The 18,792-nt window shown below is 39.7% G+C and overlaps 1 protein-coding gene across 2 annotated transcripts in view; it reads left to right on the plus strand.

The window, feature by feature from the left end:
* Nucleotides 1-14,805, plus strand: part of SPATA13 (spermatogenesis associated 13) — a 47,200-nt gene extending 32,395 nt beyond the window's left edge. For both annotated transcript variants that reach the window (XM_082059618.1, XM_082059619.1), the window contains 6 exons: nucleotides 786-965; nucleotides 1,636-1,868; nucleotides 4,487-4,616; nucleotides 5,189-5,561; nucleotides 9,513-9,587; nucleotides 10,834-14,805. In XM_082059618.1, the coding sequence (XP_081915744.1) occupies nucleotides 786-965; nucleotides 1,636-1,868; nucleotides 4,487-4,616; nucleotides 5,189-5,561; nucleotides 9,513-9,587; nucleotides 10,834-11,015 (1,173 nt within the window). In that variant the 3' untranslated portion in view covers nucleotides 11,016-14,805. The remainder of the gene's footprint in view (nucleotides 1-785; nucleotides 966-1,635; nucleotides 1,869-4,486; nucleotides 4,617-5,188; nucleotides 5,562-9,512; nucleotides 9,588-10,833) is intronic.
* Nucleotides 14,806-18,792: the final 3,987 nt, after the last annotated feature.

Genomic DNA, 18,792 nt, shown 5'->3' on the forward strand with positions numbered 1-18,792 from the left:
AGACCCCCACCACACCTTTGCCTCTTAGCCATGTGAGTGCTGATGCCGTCTAATGTTGGTTACTGATGGCAGAGCAGAATTTACTCTGAGTGTATTTTAAAACTGGAGGACTCAGTTGTGTATTTACTTAACACTGGATGTGAATGAAGTGTACTGGACCCCTGTGTTGTTCTTACAAGTAAAGAGAAGAAAACCGGAAAACTGATTGCTGATCGTATTTTTATGTGCGGTCTTGCTGATACTTTTACCTCCTGCCAATACTACATGGATTTTACCAAACAGCAGCATTCTGACTGTGTTATAGTAAGTTCTCCATTTTGCCTCTCTGGCTTAGACTGTGCCCTGCTTACGTACTTGTTAAGGAACCTGTACTTTCGCCTTGGTAGAAATTGTCTTTATATTAGTTGTTTTGGGGTTTGTTCTTATCCACATAGAGAAGAACTGTCATGGCACAGAGCAATTGCTATGGAGAAGCACGGTGGCTGAAGCAGCAGCACACAGCACACACGGGGCCTCACGCTGGGCTCACCACCGGCTTGGGGGCTGGTTGTAACAAGGAGATACGAGTAGGCTTCATGCACTCTGCAGGTTTCTGGTTCCCTGGTTCATTTACGGTACATTTCAGATGAAAATTTGAAACTGTGTGTTCGTGTATGTGTGTGTATGGCTGGGAAACCACTCACCTGCCCGTAGATCACAGGAGTTTTGCCAACTCAAACAGCCTTTTCAGGGTAGAACCTGTTTTCACATCTTCAAACTAATGATTTTTTTAATTTAATTTCCAGGGTTATATTCGGCAGTGTCGTAAACATACAGGAATGTTCACCGCAGCTCAGTTAAGCACCATTTTTGGAAATATTGAAGATATTTACAAGTTCCAAAGGAAGTTTCTGAAGGATCTTGAGAAACAGTACAACAAAGAGGAGCCTCATCTGAGTGAAATAGGGTCATGTTTTCTTCAACACGTACGTTGCAAAAGTAGATTTTATTTCTGAAATTATCAAAATGTGATAAGAAAATGCTATGTTATGATGTTAGGAGGAGATAGTAGTAATAAGTGCTTATCAAATACTAAACTATGTATAGATAGCATTTTAGAGTTGTAAAATAATTTACAATTAATTCATTATTTAGAAGTTTTAGATTTCTCCTCATCTGTAGCCAGCCTGTAACTTTGTACAGAATTAAATTTCCTTTTCAAAACTAATTATCACAGGTGAGCTGGACTATTTGCAGTGATCTCATATTGGGCGTGCAAAAATTTACTAAACAAAATAAGGAAAGAAAGTGATGGGGAAAGAGGCTGTGAATTCATGATAGACACTTTATAAACCTACAGCTGTCTTCCCCAAAGAAAAGGACTTCTTAAAGTGGGTTTGATTATCCTAATTCAATGGAGGCCTCTATTTTCTGTATTCTTATAAATAAGGTACATAGTTTGGACAGTTACGAAGTAGATTTCCGCATACTTTCAAGGCTGATCAACCTGGAAAGAATATAGGAAATGGATTATTTAATATAATTAGATATAATAGAAGTTACAAAAATCTTTCCTCTCCAGTAGACACATACTTTAGTTAAAGCTTTGACTTTTTTCTTTTTTTTTCTTTTTTTTTTTTTTTTTTAATTTTGTAGCAAGAAGGCTTTGCTATTTATTCAGAGTATTGTAACAATCATCCCAGTGCCTGCATTGAACTTTCCAAACTAATGAAACAGGGCAAATACCGTCACTTCTTTGAGGCCTGTCGCTTACTTCAGCAGATGATTGACATTGCCATTGATGGTTTTCTTCTCACACCTGTTCAGAAAATCTGCAAATACCCTCTGCAGCTCGCAGAATTGCTCAAATACACCACTCAGGAGCACAGGTGAGAGGATGAAAAAAGGCAGATTTTCTAATTGTAACAACACTCGAGCTTTCTGGGTGACACAACACTGAAGCTTTTGAGGTCAGGAACAAAAGTCATTGCTATAGGTGGGAGCTGCTTACTAGATGGGCATCTTGGAACCATCACAAATATTAAGAAAAACAGTATCTGAAATGTGGCACAGGGGACTGACAGGATATGAGACAGAATGAGGAAAAACTGAAAGAGGGAGAAGGAAAAAGGTGCTGAAATAAGATGCAGGGAGAGATGTGTGAATCAGAGTGAAAAAAGCCAACGTGTCAAAGAAATTAAGGAGAAGGAAATCCACAGTAGAAAGGGGGAAGCTGCATAAATGTTGTGGACACAGGAAAAGGTGAAGAGGGCCTAGAAAAAATAACCACAATCTGAGCAAGTTTGAAAGTGAATTTTTTGTAGAAGTTTATTAGTAATAAACATTGTCTTTGTTTGCAATGAAATCCAGCCATTAGATTTTTCAGCTGGATGAATAAGAACTGAAGTTGCAGGTTATTAGCCTTTCCAGTATACCCCTGAGCTGATTAATTAGTTGACTAAATTAAGATTTTATCTTTAAATGTCTGCTTTTTTACCTTGTACAATCACAAGAAAAATGTTCCATTGTGACCTCTGTGCTCAAAGTCCAAATGCAGCCTGAGGCAATGCTTCCTGGCCTCAAGTTGCACCAGGGGAGGTTTATGTTGGATATCAGGAAAAATTCTTCACAGAAAGGGTTGTCAGGCATTGGAACAGGCTGCCCAGGGAAGTGATGGAGTCACCATCCCTCATCCCTGGAGGTGTTTAAAAGACGTATAGATGAGGTTCTTAGGGACATGGTTTAGTGCCAAAGTTAGGTTATGGTTATACTTGATGATCATGAGTGTCTCTTACAACCTATGATTCTATGGTTCTATTCCTGGGCCAAACTCTGCATTCCTTTAATCTTGAGAAAACTTCCCTTGGAGATGAAGGGATTTTTCCAAGAGGCTGTTGCATAGAGAACGTCAAGTACTGACACTCAGGTGCGAAATGCCTCCATTCAGTTCTGTGGTTACCTGGGAAGACCTGCAATAACAATTTCTAACATGGGTATCTGTTGAGCTACTAAACCTGTAGATGAAGTGACAGCAAGGTCTCGCCACCTTCCACCCATAGTACCCATTTTCCTCTTCTGTGGCACAGCATCTAGAGATGCCCCCATACACAGACATATGCCCAGATACAGAGATGCTCACAAATGGGCAGGTCCCCACCCACACAGAGCCTTGGTAAAGCTCCAGACAAGTTTGGTTTGGTAGCTTTTTGGTTTGTTTTCCTAAAAAGTTTGAGGATCCAATGTGCACAGCCTGCTGCAAAGGCCAGAGGTTATATGCAGCAAGGAAAGAATAACTTACACACCAACAGAGAAAGAAGGAACTGAGATAAGGAAAGGCAAGAGCAGCAGCGTGGCTATCATGCAGTCACCCTGTGGGACATCTCCCTGGTGTTAATAGGATCCTGTTATTGTTAATCTCACTTTTTGTAGACAGGGTGGCAGAAAAGAGTTTCCAGAGGTATAAATAGAGAGAAGAGAGTAACGTGCAGATTCAGAGGGGAAGCGTGTCTATCAGCAGCAGGCAATGAAAATAGGAACTGAGACAGAAGCAGATTAAAAGGACAGAGAGGCTGACCCCTTTGCAGGATTTATTTCTGGCTTGTGCTGTTTTCTGCCTCTGGCTGCCTTTTCTGCAAGAGACATTCTGATAAAGGAGGGAAGGCAGCTGCTCTGCTGGGACTCTAAGGCAAGAAATACATCTCTTTCCTTCCCTCTTCTCAGAGACTCTGTTTGAGGAAGGGGAAGGAGCAATGGGTGCTATACAAATAGAACCAAAACCTTCCTACAGGTTTGGGAGATTCATAAGCATGTGGGGAGCTCAGGGAAAGAAGGAGAGGAGCAGAGCAATGGAAGAAGACAGGAGGCTTGCATTTGACCTGCAGCAGGCAGGCGAAGGTGACAGTCTTGGCTCTTACACATTTGTTCCATAAAAATGGGCCACTTTGTCAGCATTGTCGCCTTAATTCTTCTCTTTGGTGTCCATATTCTTGGTTCCTTTGCTCACCCTGTTTGAGGTTGCTTTCAGTATTTTTTTCTACCTAGATAGTGTTCTCTGTCTGCGTTCACTGACCCAGCCATTGGGAACAAGAAGGAGAAAATAAAATTGCTAAACTTGATTAAAGAAATGCCCTTCCCAATAAAATCTCAGTAAAATCTTACTTAACAACAAATTCCTTTGGTGAAATGTAGGTATCACTGAGGTCAATGAGAGTTCTACCATTTTTTTCAGTAGAGACAGTATTTCAATTAATTAATCTACCTCTTCTGCCTTCTTCTACCAGTTTATTAATTTGCTCCTGGACAAAGCCTAGCAGTACCACAACACTGAGTTGTACAGACTACTGTGTGAGGTTCAGGATAGCAGAGAATCAGGTTTCTCTTACTTAAGTACCCAGAATAGAGGAATAAATGGGCAACGTGGGTTAATACTTCAAGCATCATGTCATAGTTTTTGATTGCATCATATCCATTGCTTAAGTGATCTTTGAAATGTGCCTACATTTCACAGTGATTATAATAACATAAAAGCTGCATATGAGGCTATGAAGAACGTAGCGTGTCTGATCAATGAGCGAAAACGAAGACTAGAAAGCATAGACAAGATTGCACGTTGGCAAGTCTCTATCGTAGACTGGGAGGTAAGTGTCAGCGGGTTCCTTCCCAGAGCAAAGGTACTGTGTACAGTACTTAGTGTCCCCTACAGTGTATATTTTTCTGCATAGTAGGTAGTTTATGGTGTCTACTTTTCAGCTGGTCATTGCTCAGTTAAAAGTCCAGTTGCTTGATTTGCAGTGATTCTGTTACTGATTACCTTGTTTATTACTGAGGAAGAGCAGCATGTGTTAGCGTGGACACTTGTCTTTGACGTGACAATCAATTGAGTTGACAAAATGGATGTTTTTTAAAATGCTAGACCTATATCTGCTTTTGAATTTTGATAGTTTTATCAGAACTTGAACCTGCTTCACTGACTTTAATGACTTTCTTCCTGATTTGTGCAGAAATAAAGTAGAGGAGAACTACATTCATTGAGTTTGCCTGTATGAGATTATCTACATTGCATGACATTTTCAAATATATAATTTCAAATAATAAAAATACAAGAAAAGTGAATGAACTTAAGACTTGATTGTAAAATGAGACTGGTTAGGCACACAGTAAGATCTTAAAATATTATTTACTTACTACATATATATATATATCTCCTTAGGGACCAGATGTGTTAGCCAGAAGCTCTGAACTGATCCACTCAGGAGAACTGACCAAAATATCAAAGCAAGGCAAAAGCCAGCAGAGGACTTTCTTCCTTTTTGACCACCAGCTCGTGTTCTGTAAGAAGGACCTACTGAGGAGGGACATCTTGTATTATAAGGATCGTATTGACATGGATGAGATGGAAATTGTGGACACTGAAGATGGCAGAGACAAAGACTTTAACGTTAATGTTAAGAACGCTTTTAAGATAATAAACAGAGCAACAGAGGACATTCATTTGTTCTGTGCAAAAAAACAGGAGGATAAAAAGAGATGGATGGAGGCTTGCGAAAATGAAAGGAGAAGAGTTCAGGAAGACAAGGAAATGGGTGAGTGGAAGGATTTCCTCTCTAAAAGGTGGTAAAAACAAAGGGGAATATTCTTGCTTTTCCACTTCTTTATGCTTTGTGCAGATGTGCACTCTGTCTTCTGGGACTGTTTTGTCTTTCTTACCTGACATGACCTTTATCTGCGTAAGTGAAGCCTGTCCAGTGCATTCAGCCTGATGTCCAGGACAGCCAGCTATGACATCTGTGTCACAGCATCGCCCGTGTCATTCTGGTGCATTATGGAGCAGAATGAGATATGGCAAGATGCAATTCACAAAGACCAGTCAATAATAAAAACCCATCCAAAATCCCAGCACTTTTGTATGAATCATTGGCCCGAAACATTTGTTTGTAAAGGACACTTTATAATACAGCCAAGCAGGAATAATTTATACTGTCTGTGACCTATAATGGCACCTCCTATGCCAAGGAGACCTGTGCAGTTGTGTGGTACCATTAGTTACAGACCAAACAACAGCACTGGGCAGTTTACAGATAAATGAAGCCAAATGTTGAGTGAGCAAGGAAAAATGTAGGACCTTGCAAATCCTAGCATCAGCTTTAGACCCACAGCCTGCGGGACAATCTTCGGTGCCTTCTGCGTGAATGTACATTCAGGATTGTTATTTTAAAATTGTGGGGTTTGCATAGTTTCCTGCTTCCTTTAAGATCAGTGACAAAAAAATGCAACAAAGTTTCATTGGCAAAATATACACAAGGGAGACAGTAACACTAATAAGAAAAATGAAACTATTTTTAGTATTGCTGAAGAAGTAATAAAGTTATTAGTGCACCTGTGTGTGTTGACTGCATAAGAACTTATTTTTATAATATTGTCCAGGTTTTGGATTAAAATTGGAAGTGCATCGAAGTAGATGATATAACTCAGAAATGATTAAAATTTAAACAAGATGCCAAATCTCACATTTCATGTTCACTTAAAACATTGGTCAGAAGAAGAGGAAAACAGGACTAACCCTTGGATTACCAGTGTAAACCTTTTGATCTTAGTGGCTTTTGCTTGTTACTGTTGTATAGATGAGAAAAATAAGGCCTCTTCCAAATGTATTGTAGATACTCCATAAGCTAAAGAAAATACTTCCAAGTTTACCAATTCATACTCTAAACCCAGTTTTAACTATTCCCATTGCACCAACAGTTGCAGTTAACGCAAATTGTCTTGATTCCAGAGTAAAAAATGAAGCAGCCATTGTTAAACTTTCCTCAAACTTTCCTCAAACCTTGCAAATTTTTCAAAACCAACTATTCTCCTGTTCTGAACATCTGTGACATTATCATCCTGTTGAGCTCAACACTGATGGCTTTCACGAGTTCCTCTGTGTAGAGCTTGTTCAGTCACCTTGTGCTCATGGGGATGAGTGGTGGCCACCTTTCCTAATCTGCCTAAACAGAACTCTAAAATGAAGTGGATACTGCAAAAGGGTGAAGGTGATTGGACGGTAATAAAGCAGTGCAGAGGATCTGATGATGAGGATGCAAACAATCCCCCTAGTAACAAAGTTACTGAAAGCTTCAACTCCAGCATAGGGTGAGAACAGCAGTACAGTCATATGGAAGGACGGTACTGAATAAATCACAGCTTGTGCACTTTTGTGAACAGGGCTGAGCAAAAGAGGAGAAAATGTAAGCATTTGCCATTCCTGTGATTTCTGAGGAGCATTATTTAGCTCTTCAAATCTGTATCTACACCTCCTCCTGCAGTGGTTGCTATGGAGCACTGGGAGAGTATGTTGAGCAGGCTAAACACCATGTGTCAGGATGTTTCTGAGGCTTGTACCTAGTGCTTGCTGTGGGCAGCAGCAGGGCTTGCATGTGCAAACAGTGAGGTGTTACCATTCCTTGTAGGTGACACTGTTTCAGAAATCCCCAAGTATGAGGAAACTGCAAAAGTGTAGCAGCTACAGCCCTGCGTGTAATTATTTATTCTACTGGGACCTTATGAAAATCAACATGTGACACTCCAAAGGGTAACCATACAACAGCGATGGCAGTGGCAGTGAGGATATTCATCATAATAGCGCTAACCCTTCTTTAGGACTAGGTCACAAATTCCCCTGGTGCTGGGCACAAGTATTGTGAGGGAGGGTCCATCGTGTTTGCTGCTCTTAAGGCACGGTGCAATATCGTGAAGCAAATTCAGATAATGAGAAACTATTTTTTTATAATGGCACATAGGCACATACAGCCTTTTCTGCCCATGTGACATCCAGCCTTCTGGAAACTTGCTTTTCAAATATTACAGCTCATTATTCGGATTTGGTGGTACCTGGTTTTGGCGTAGGTATCATGAACCAGAGGAAAGATAGTTGAATTGTAATAGCTAATGTCCATCTGGCCTTGTGAGTCTTAGTGGCTCAGATCTTTTCTCCATTACCCAGAAGAACTGCTTATTTTCTAAAATTTCATTTTTTTGGCATAATTAAACATTTCCTTTAGCCAAAACCAGTGGAAAGGCGCCAGTATTCTCAACCTCAGGTTTAAATTTATCTTGTTGATTTTGTAAGCTATCATGCTGGACTTCACGCAAAACCTCTAATCTAACCTTTCAGAGAACAAATACATTCTCTTCCAGTTCAGAATTGCAAATGGCATTTTACTTCTATTTTCAAAGTCACTTTGGTACGAGTCACTGTCTCCCAAACCATATCTAGCTTTTCTTAGCTTTTGTGAATATATGGGAAGAAAAGGCCACAGCCAGAAAATCCTTCTCCAAACCACTAATAGTAACCCTAAGAAAGTGGTCTGATCTCTGTTGATTAAATTGCTTTCATTTTTTAAATCTGTTTCCTTGTTTCTATAAAGGAAAAAAACCCCTGCAAAATAAAATAAACTTCTGCTACCCCAGAATTATGGCTAAGTGCTGTTGTATTGTGAGTTAATAGGCTGATTTGTCATAACTTCTTCCTAAGTTCAGGCTAAAAATAAAGGGAAGATGCAAAATGGAACCAAACAAGACACTTCATTCTGACTTTGAATCACAACTTCTGTGCTCTTTATGTGCATATGAGTGAAACGAGTGACATCATGTGCATGCTGTGGTCTCCTTGTGCTCGTGTGTGTACCACATCAATGTATCTCAACTGTCCTTTGCACAGGGAGAGGACACTAGAGTGACACCGGCCACTGGTGTCACCTTTCACAGCACAGGTCTAGTGTCTCTGTACTCAGCACAGATCTGTCACACACCCATCATGTGACAGTAAATAGCACAGGGATCACCACACACTGTAGCATCATGCAAGTCATACAAGTACACAAGCAAGTACATGAGAAACCGGGGTGAGGGATCCAGCCCCAGTCTGGTGCAGCCCCAACCACATCTGAGCCTGCTTTGGGGTCTGATGGATTGTGTGATACTGTCACCTCCAAGTGGAGGGAAAGGTACCCACATTTGTACTGCAATACCAGTGACTTCAATTTGTTTACCCCATGTTAGCTCAGATTGAGTGAAAAAATAAACAGATTCTGCATTTGTGATTCACTATTTGGTGGTTTGTAGCTTTCTGAAGTGTAAATTTACACTTTTTTTTAATCTCTAGTTACCTGGACTTATTTATAATAATAACTTTTTGTGTACTCAGTTCCCCAGTGATTGCCATTTGCTGGAATTGGAAAGCAGCTTTTCCCAGTAATCTACAGGCAAATTAGTTCCTATTGGCATCCCAGTGAAAAAAACTGTATTTAAATTTATATGACAAAGTAAAACATACTTCTAAAAACTTGATGTATATCACTCTTAAGCTTTACTAAAATTGTTTAAAATATTCAGAGTATTTCAAAAAGATGGACCAAATTTGAACTCATACTGCTTTGAAATTGGGTCTATCTTTTTGAAACACCCTGTAGTTTGCTTATTGGTTTTAATTGAACATAATCAGTTATTAGATACAGTATCTTTATACCAGTGCCCTAATTTACACTTTGACCTAGGAATGGAAATCTCAGAAAATCAGAAGAAACAAGCTATGCAGAATGCCCGTAAGTCAAGGCATGGAAAAATTAAAGGTGGGTGTTCAGAATTGCTTTACATTCTTACTGTGTTCCAGTGTTCTTTATGTTAGGAAATAGCACAATCTGGCTGTAGTTGATTTCTTCAATCTTTTAAAAAATTTTCATGGTTTACATGGAGTTGAAATAGTTTCCATTAACCTGTATTTTAATATCAAATTTGAAAACCTTTGTGAACTGTCTGCTAGATCAGCTCCCCAGTCTCCTTCAGACAGGCAAGTCAGTATTCTCTTTATTAGAGAAGAAACTCAAGAGGTGAGGCAAGTGGTTTATTTCAGGACGTGAGAAGGTGCATGCAGAGATTAAACTACAAATGAGGGTTACTGATCCTTCCTTTGCTTTCACTCAAACAGCTTGTTCTTCTTAGCAATTCTGTGCGTTGTCTAAAATATCCTAAAGTTCTTCCTGCAAGCCACATGTTGCTGTAGTTATGATAACACACTCAAAATGTCTTCTTTCTGTCCTAGACTAGATGGAAGGGTGGACTAGAAATGTGTTTTTCTGGAAACAGTTTTTTTATTCCTTTTGTCTCTCAGAAAATGTGTTGCGATTTTGTCCTTTTCCATCTTAAAGTCAAATTTGGGTCAATCTCTAGTGTGTTGAGAGAATAAATTGAGCAAGTTGGAGCAGATTAAGTCTGAATTTAGAAGTGGAGGAGTTGATGCTAGGTAGTTCTCTGCTCCCTGGGATTAATATTATTAGAGCATTTTCTCTTGATGTCAGTCACTAGGTACCTATAAAGCCTGTCTGGATTTTCAGGGGAGTTGCTGAAAATTGTGATCAGGAAATTCTGCTCAGAATACACAAAGTCTGAGAATATTAGCCTGGAAAAATATTTTCCAAATTAAGAAATAGCGTTTTTGTTAGTAGCAATATTTTACCCAGCCTTCTACTGAGAGTTGACTAAAATACGAGTATCTACCATGTTAAGCTATTCCTTTGAAATACCAAAATTTACTTGTGCAAACCAAATAGCCAGGCTATGTGAAATTGCTGCTTATTTTTGGTAATGTTATTTTACTGGTATTACTCTCTTCTTAAGCCAAATCAATGCAGCAATTTAAAAAAAACCCTGGCATCAGAACATGTAACCTTTAGTTGTACTTCCATTCACAATCATGGCAAAATTCGACTGGCTTTACTGACTATCGAATTTGTCCCATGGTCCTGTGCTTCAGTTTTCCCAGTATTAGTTGCACTGCTAGCTGACTCATAAGCTTTCTTAAAACTGTTCCTTTTGCAGGTGTCAGCTATAACGGGTGTCCTGTGCCTCCCCCACACCAAAGCCTGCATCCTATCCATCAGCGCCACATCACTGTGCCCACCAGCATCCCGCAGCAGCAGGTTTTTGCCCTGGCAGAACCCAAGCGGAAGCCATCCCTCTTCTGGCACACCTTCAACAAACTCACCCCCTTCAAAAAGTGAGAGGCCAAGGACCTGGCAAAGGCATCGGCACGGAGGCAGACTTTCTCCAGAGAAAGACCTTGGAGACACAGTTAAGCTCAGTGAATCTCCAGTTGTGGAGGGAAAATCTTGGGCTCCCTTGAGCCAGAAATAGCACCTTTGTCCAGAAGAAGGAGGAAGATCCTCAACACTGCTCTGAAGTCAATGTTGCCAGGTGCGAGCATTGCTGATGAAGAGCGATTTCCCTTCTGACAAAGACAACTTGCTGTTAATCTGAAGCAGCAGCAGCAGCAGCAGCAGCATTTGATCTCTGTTTTCTCAGTTATGTTGAAGTAGTGATGGAATCAGGCAGGTCATTGTAACATTTCATTTTTCTTAATCTTACATAGATGGCCAAATTTAGGTTAGGGAGGGGTTTTTCCTTAATGGTAGGTATATCAGGAAGGACTCTTAGGAGAGTTTTCTCCTTCTTTCTGGAGCACTGAGCAGAGACTGCCCATTAAAATCAGGTGGAGAGATCCCATGTGATTAATCTGCTGTTGCAGAATTCAGTGGACCCTGATCCTTCCTGTCTTTTTCTATTAAATTGCCAAATGGCAGGAGAACATCCCGCAAGGCCTTACCATATTCCAGATTGGAACAGGGAAATTTTATTCTGTCATATAGAAACATGAACAGAGTGCGAAATGGACTGTAAAGATGTGTGCATTTTTTGCACACAAGTGGAAACAAGAGGAGCCCAGGGTGTCTTGGTTTGCTTACTTTCAGTCGCAGCAATACACTGCATGCATGTATGCTCTTCAGTGTAGAGCTTTTATATCACTTTTTGTGCACTTCTTAGCCTGGGAGATACTTCTTTGTATTTCCAATATGCTTTTTTCTCTGTGTAAAAAGTATTTTTTTATTTTTTAACAGAGATTATGTGAATGTACAAAGTCAGTTGAGACAGTATGTGCTGACTGCTTGCTATGTTACATAGTTCTCACACTTCATATATCTTGATTTAGAAAATGGATTAATGGTCATGTAAATATATTGAAGTGGTCTGGGATCCATGCTTCTTATACACAGTCAATTGACAATGGGTTTTAACCAATTATTTCTTCACAAAGAAAGAGAAACCCTTACTGAAAGAGACAAAGAAATTGTGTGGATCAGAGATGGATTTTTGCTCAGAGTCGTCAGTCTGGCATTGCTGTGATTTGCCTACGACATGAAGCTGGTTTGGGAAAATAACTTTTAAAAAGCCACCGGGAAGAAACAGGATCTTGATTATTTGCAGCACTGATCATTTCTGCTTGATAACTCTCACTAAGGATGACAAAACTGTTGATAATAAGGAAGGAAAGAAAGACTTCATATGTTTCAGAACTGATGTGTTATGAATGTCTTTACAATACCCTATGCTGCTGATTAGGGGCATTACCTGATGATAAGGATAGATCCAAGAGTATTCTTTGACAATGGACACAATCAGCGTTGTCATGAATCTGTAATATATGAAGAATAAACAAGGGGCTAGAAGCCAGGCATCTTAATAACAATGTAAAAAAAAGCCTTATTTTAAATATGTACTTGTTCCTACTACTTTGTTACCTCTATCTTTTTATTTATCGTCAGTGTTGTGAAGCCCACTAGTCACTAGATTTTGTGATCTGATAATTTTGTGGCAACTTCTGCAAAGCCCAGGTATGTAGTTTTGATTTTTAATCTTTTGAGAACTGTACATTTCAAATGCCTTGTGTATATAGTGCAGCAATAATGATGCTCAGCCGAATTGTTCACTGCATAGTGAACTTCATTGCTTGTGTTTTCCCATAGCGATGGAAGATGACCTGAAACTGTTAAGAACTGGAAATATGCACTGACATTTTCAATGATCCAGCTTAAAGAAAATGCACTGGAAAGTTAGTGAAAAAAAGCTGGCTGGGTTTTATTTTTCTTTTGATGTTTAAAACAAGCCATCTCCTTCCACATTTTTAAAAAATATAATTCTAAATGCTCAAATTAAACACAAGGAGCAGACTTCCAAATGCAGGCATGGATGCATGCCCTTCCCCTTAAATGAGCAACCCTTCTGTGTTTCTTACATAACCAATTTCATGGGTACTTGGCACGTTCAGGCCTGCAAACCAAAGTGGTGTGGAAGTGGAGATGATGTTTTTCATAATCATATTTTGAAAGATTTGTTCTAGATGCAAAAAAAATGCCTGAAGTTAGATTGCAGTGCTCACCCAGAAACTTTCGCAGCTGGACCTGAAGACATTATGAGATCCACACTTATTTATGTATTTGTCTTTGCTAAAACCTACTTCCATCCAGGCTTTGGTTCTGTGCAATGCTGCAAAAAGAAAAAGGAGATTTTGGGATATATCATGACATGTCTGTGCCCATGAAGGCTCTTCCCATGTAGTAGTGCTGGTGCCTTAGCCCTAAAAATGAACAGAAATGTTTGCATACGGTTTTGGATGCAGCAGGTTTTTTTCTCAATAAGCAAATTTCAGAGAGAAAAAAAGTAAATGTTTCATGGTGCAGATTACTCAGGACAGTTTTACATATCGTACCCTACATAGAGATATGGTTGTTTTATAATATTCTTTGTGTCTTTCTTTGCAACCTGACCTTGCAACAGATTAAGATACAATATAACAAGACAGGCCAAATTTAGATTACACCATAATCTTTAAAACAAACTACAGTTAAATGAAAACACAATTACATTATCCAACAATTAAAACAAATATTTATTTGGGGTTCAGCCTGACTTTAGAATCTGTGGGAAAAGGAGTTCCAATTAAAATGTAGAAGTTTGTATTGTAGCAGCTCTTACCCTGATACTTCATTCTGATGACAAAGCTTATAGATGATCGAAAAGGTGTCATGGCAGCATCTGTTCTTTTCCTCTCACTTTCTCATGCTCTAAGTTACTATAAAAAGTTTAGGGCAACTACTAAGCACATTTGTGCCTCGTTTAGATAAAGCAGAGCCAGAGCCTTCCCCATGGCCTGCTGAGCAGATAACCTCAGACTTCATGCATGAGATGCAGTAAAATATAGTTGTCCTCAAGTGTGTTCCCACTGAGTTAGGATAACGCCAAACCATAATTGCATCTAACTCAGAGCATTTGATGTATAAAATAATAAGATTGTTTTACAAGTGGCTTTTGCCATGCTAAATTTCACATTGAGTTTTAGTGGTCGGTGTAATAAGGGAGCTCAAAGACAGACTACTCAAATGTTCCACGTTTTAGTTGTCTTTTGAAAGTAATTATAACAGAATTTTGGAGCCAAAGGTCTTTAGCCATAACTAACACAGTACCTTTCTTTGACTGCCTTTCTGCTTTCTTTTCTATATATGTGGCATTTGTATGAAGGAGATGCCTTCTGAACCATCTCTAATTTAAAACTATTTGTTGTAAATACTAGGGATGACTTGCATATATATTTTATTTTGACAAGTGTTTTGTAACATTTTATCTTGCGTCCATTGCTTTGTGCATCTTACCATCTGTGTGCTGTTACACGTTGTAAATGAAGTGTCCTGGCTACAGAGCAGATGAATTGGCTGTTGACAGCTGAATTACAATGTATAGGACTGCAGTAGCTTGATGTGCATTTGTTCCGAAGTAATTGCATTACAAAGTATATTTACTCTTGGAACACTGTTTGTCAAATGAATCTATTTTCTGGAAATAAGTACACACTTACATTCCCATTATTTTTCTCTTACTGTACATGTTTGAATTAAATAATGTACAAAGCTGAAGTTCATCAGCTGTGTCTTATAAAATTTTACTGTGCAGTTTTAAAAATATTGTGGTGGTTTTTTAATGGTCTACAAAATCTCTTAACTGTCATATTTATTTTATTATTTTTAAGCAAAAAAGTCACACCCTCCACTTTTGGTTTTCCAGTAACAGCTACAGTACTTCCCAGTACAAGTTCATTTTAACAGGCTACTAAACCTGATTCTGGGGTTGAAGTCTTCGTCATTCAGGCAAAACCCGTCCTTGTTACTGTCCCAGCTGTATGCATCTGTGCTCACTGTGCTTTACCTTGTCCTGGCAGACAGCTCCCACAGCACCCCTGGGAAGTAAATGGAAACACAGCTTCTGTATTAATGAAGCTCCTGCTAACAGAGGACAGTGATTTAAGTACTGTGGTTTGGGTAAGGAAGATTAAATTTTATTTTCTTTGGAACAAAAGCAAAACTTTTTGGAGGGGTTCACCCAGAAGGCATGTTCTGTGAATGGGTGTGAAGAAGCTTACCTGACTGCTTGTTAGAGCAATTGCCAATGGTGCTGGAGTTTCTACTGCTCTGATTCAGGGAAGTTTTTCATTTCTTGTTATTTTGACAGAACAGAGAACCACATCTGAAAGTTGTGTGTGTGTCCTTCCTGCTCAAGGCTGCATCAAAAAATAGGTATCACTGAGACACATTAGCTTTAATAACATATTTTGCTGAAAATTTCTCATCAAAAACACTTCAGTGCGCTCAAATGCTGTCAGATTACTTGGGTTTGCCAGCTCTTTCCCCCTCTTTCCAATGTCCTTATCTCTGTCTCTTGGTTCACCTCAAAGCTCAGAGTTTCCCAGGCCTCCCAAGTGCACTTTGTGAGGTCAATCAGATGGCTGCAAACCATCCCTTGAGCAAGTGCTGGGGTGCGGCATTCTGATCAACAGGTTTTCTCAGGAGCCTGAAATGCATCTGGCCATGGTGAGCTCATTTGTGTGTTTTATTTCATTCTTTCGCATTCAGGCCCAATCCTGCAGATTCCATGCCACCAGGTTTTAAGTTCCTGGAGAGCTGATCTATCAGGTGGAGCCATTAGTGCAGAAATAGAAATAGCACTGCTTGTCTCTTTGTCTCTCTTTTTTTCTTTTTAGTTTGGTGTTGTTTTTAGAGGCTACATGATGGTAATGAAGATAAGAATTGAAGCTTTTCTATGTTACAGTATCAAAACCGCATATCATGTAGCCCGTAAGAAAAGTACACAAACATTTAGTGTGTTTCTGAATATTTTTCCAAACTCAGTTATTCTAACTAAGTGGAGAACATGTAATTGTGAGAATGTGTCAAAACTATAAACTGTCAACACAACTGTTTGACATTTTTTAAATCTTAGGTCTGTGTTAGGCTTAGTTCACTGCAGTCAGGACTGACTGGTTTTCCAGGTGAATATCTAGGGCTGGGACATCGCATACTGCCACTATTAGATATCTAGGCTCTGGTTTCAAAAAGAGGTGTGTGTATGTTTGTATACATATGTATTTACATACATCCCCACTCTCCCAAACTCCCCCTCCCCCTATAAGCTCCATATGGCACCCCCAGATAATGTCTCTGCTGGCACGTACCGCGGTTGCACCAGACAAGTGACCTACACCCATCACACCCTCCCTCTGTTTACGTTACAGCTTATATTTCTGTTGTGCAACTTGGCGGGGGGAAGGCAACACCTGGGAAAGGTTTTACCTGAGTCATTTAAATATTTCAAGCATTCAGCGTGAGCCATCAGCAATGGCAGACAAACCACTCTGCAGGCAAGTGAAGGCTGGAAGTTGCCTGCATCACTGGAGCCTGGTGTCAGCAAAGTCCAGGAGGACAAATTGAGAGGGCAGAGGTCAGCAGAGCAAGGAGATCCACTGCCCTTCATGGGCTGAGTTGCACTCTGAAGAGAAACACAAGATGGTGGACTAGTAGGATTTATCGACTCTCCTAGCAATTTTTGGAAAGCTGAAACTGCTTCAGGGAGAAGGAGCTCCAGGTGCTCCCGAGGGACTGTGCTGGCAGAACTAGGCACAAGCCAAATTCCTCCTTGTTTCTGGCACATAAGAAATGAGAAGGCAGAAGGCCCAACATATACACTGAAATGAACTGTCAGTAGATGAGCCACTAGGCACAGTTAACCTTGGCCTCTACCTATGAGCATCCACCAGACTTCAGAGATGCCGACTCATGAAAGACTGAAAAAGTGTTTAGAAGGTGTTCTGCTAGTAAGGTTGGGTACATCTTTTATTAATCATCCATCTCATTGTTATTACTGCCATATGAAGCTCCTAACAAAGGTAATTAGCATTGCAATCAAACTAAAAAAAAACCCCACATCTCCTGCCATTCAGTTGCAACATTTTTAAAGAGCAAATGATGAAGTGGTATAATTATTTCCAAGGTATTGTTTTGTGACGTGACAGGGCATACTAAAAAGCAGCTGATGGTAATGTGTCTCTCTAAGGCCATTCCTACAACACTTCTCGTGTTTCTCTGCTAAAAAAACATTAAACTGGACTAACTGCAGAGTCCATCAAGGCAGATCTAACTAATGAATGATATTATTCTCACCTCTGGATTGGGACAGACAGACCTTGACTGTCGAACTTGTAAAATTCACAGCCTCTTTTGGGCCAGTATAAGGGTTCTGCTGCCCCAGGAGCCCCTGCTGGTGCCAGTGCCATGTCCCCAGGAGCCACCAGCTCTCAGTGCTGTTCCACAAAGCCACCAGCCTCCCAGCATGCTGCAGCCAGGAAGGTTCATCAATAGATCCAGATTTTCTGCATGGCAGGACAGATCACTGAGGGTGCAGCCCTAATCTGGCAGGGTGGGCTATTTTTTAATGACTCAAACTTTTGAGATGTGAGAAGAGGCCAAGGCTGAGCAACCCTAGAAAATTTCACATGGTATCTAACGGGTAAAAAGAAAAGGATTGTTTGTCATGGCTCTCATTTCTTCTTCTCAATTAGCACAGCAGCAAGGCTAATTTGGTAACGGAAGTTCATTCAAGGACAGCAGCTAATTGCTGCACATTGTCCTTTCTTTTCCTCAGAGCACGGTAGACATAGCGTCCCAGATAAAAACCAGGGCACCATAAGTCTTGCAATATTTTTTTATTACCACAGGGTGGTGGTGAAGACCTTAGTGAAAACTATTCACTGCTCAGCTGCGCTGAGGGTGGATTATTTGATATGCAGACCATACATGTTGTATCTTTGCAGTGTGGGAACCCCCTCAGACACAGTCACTTGCACCAACAGGGTGAATTAAGGCCACTTCCTATAAAACATTAACTCCTGTCACTATTGGTTTTATCCTTCACTGTTCATGATCAGCGTTAAAGGAGTTGATGATACGCTCCGTTGCTTTACTTCCCCTAGTACTCAAACAGCAGCAGTTTCAGTAGTTTCAAGACACAGTTAAGTATCAAGTTATGGCTTCTTCAAATCTAGGTACCAATAATAAATTTAGCAGCACAATAGCTCTGACCGGTGCTTGAATGGCTAGATGGGGAGCCTGCTAATTACACGAGAAGCTCTCTTTGTCATTCAGTTTATTTACTTTAATTTAAGCTTGTTACTTCTTTTCCATAATCATCTAATACATGTAGTGCCATATTCACAACATTATTTTTAATTTCTATAGAGTCTTTTTGTCCCTATTTCCATTGCAAATTGCTTGATACAGAGGTTAACTTTATTACATGTTTTTGCAGCACAATAATGGTATAAGATGTGCCTTCTGTCCTACAAACCAACCAAGCTGTCAAAGGCTAATATTTGTGTAATACATTTTTATAATGAAATGTGATACATTTTTATAATGAAATCAAAGCCTTATTAATCCATTTTAACAATTGTCTTTCATGTAACAGTGGCAAAAGCCCAAGTACAGAGCACTTCAACCTTAGTATTGGAATAAACAGAAAGATTCCAGTTTAAACCTGTTTTAATTATTGAACAGCTCTCAAATTTAAATCACTGACCTTTGAGAATTTAGTGACCAAACAAGTGCTTGTCCTCAAGGC

Source organism: Streptopelia decaocto (genome assembly GCF_964273445.1).
Source record: "Streptopelia decaocto genome assembly, chromosome: 1".
NCBI classification, from domain to species: Eukaryota; Metazoa; Chordata; class Aves; order Columbiformes; family Columbidae; genus Streptopelia; species Streptopelia decaocto.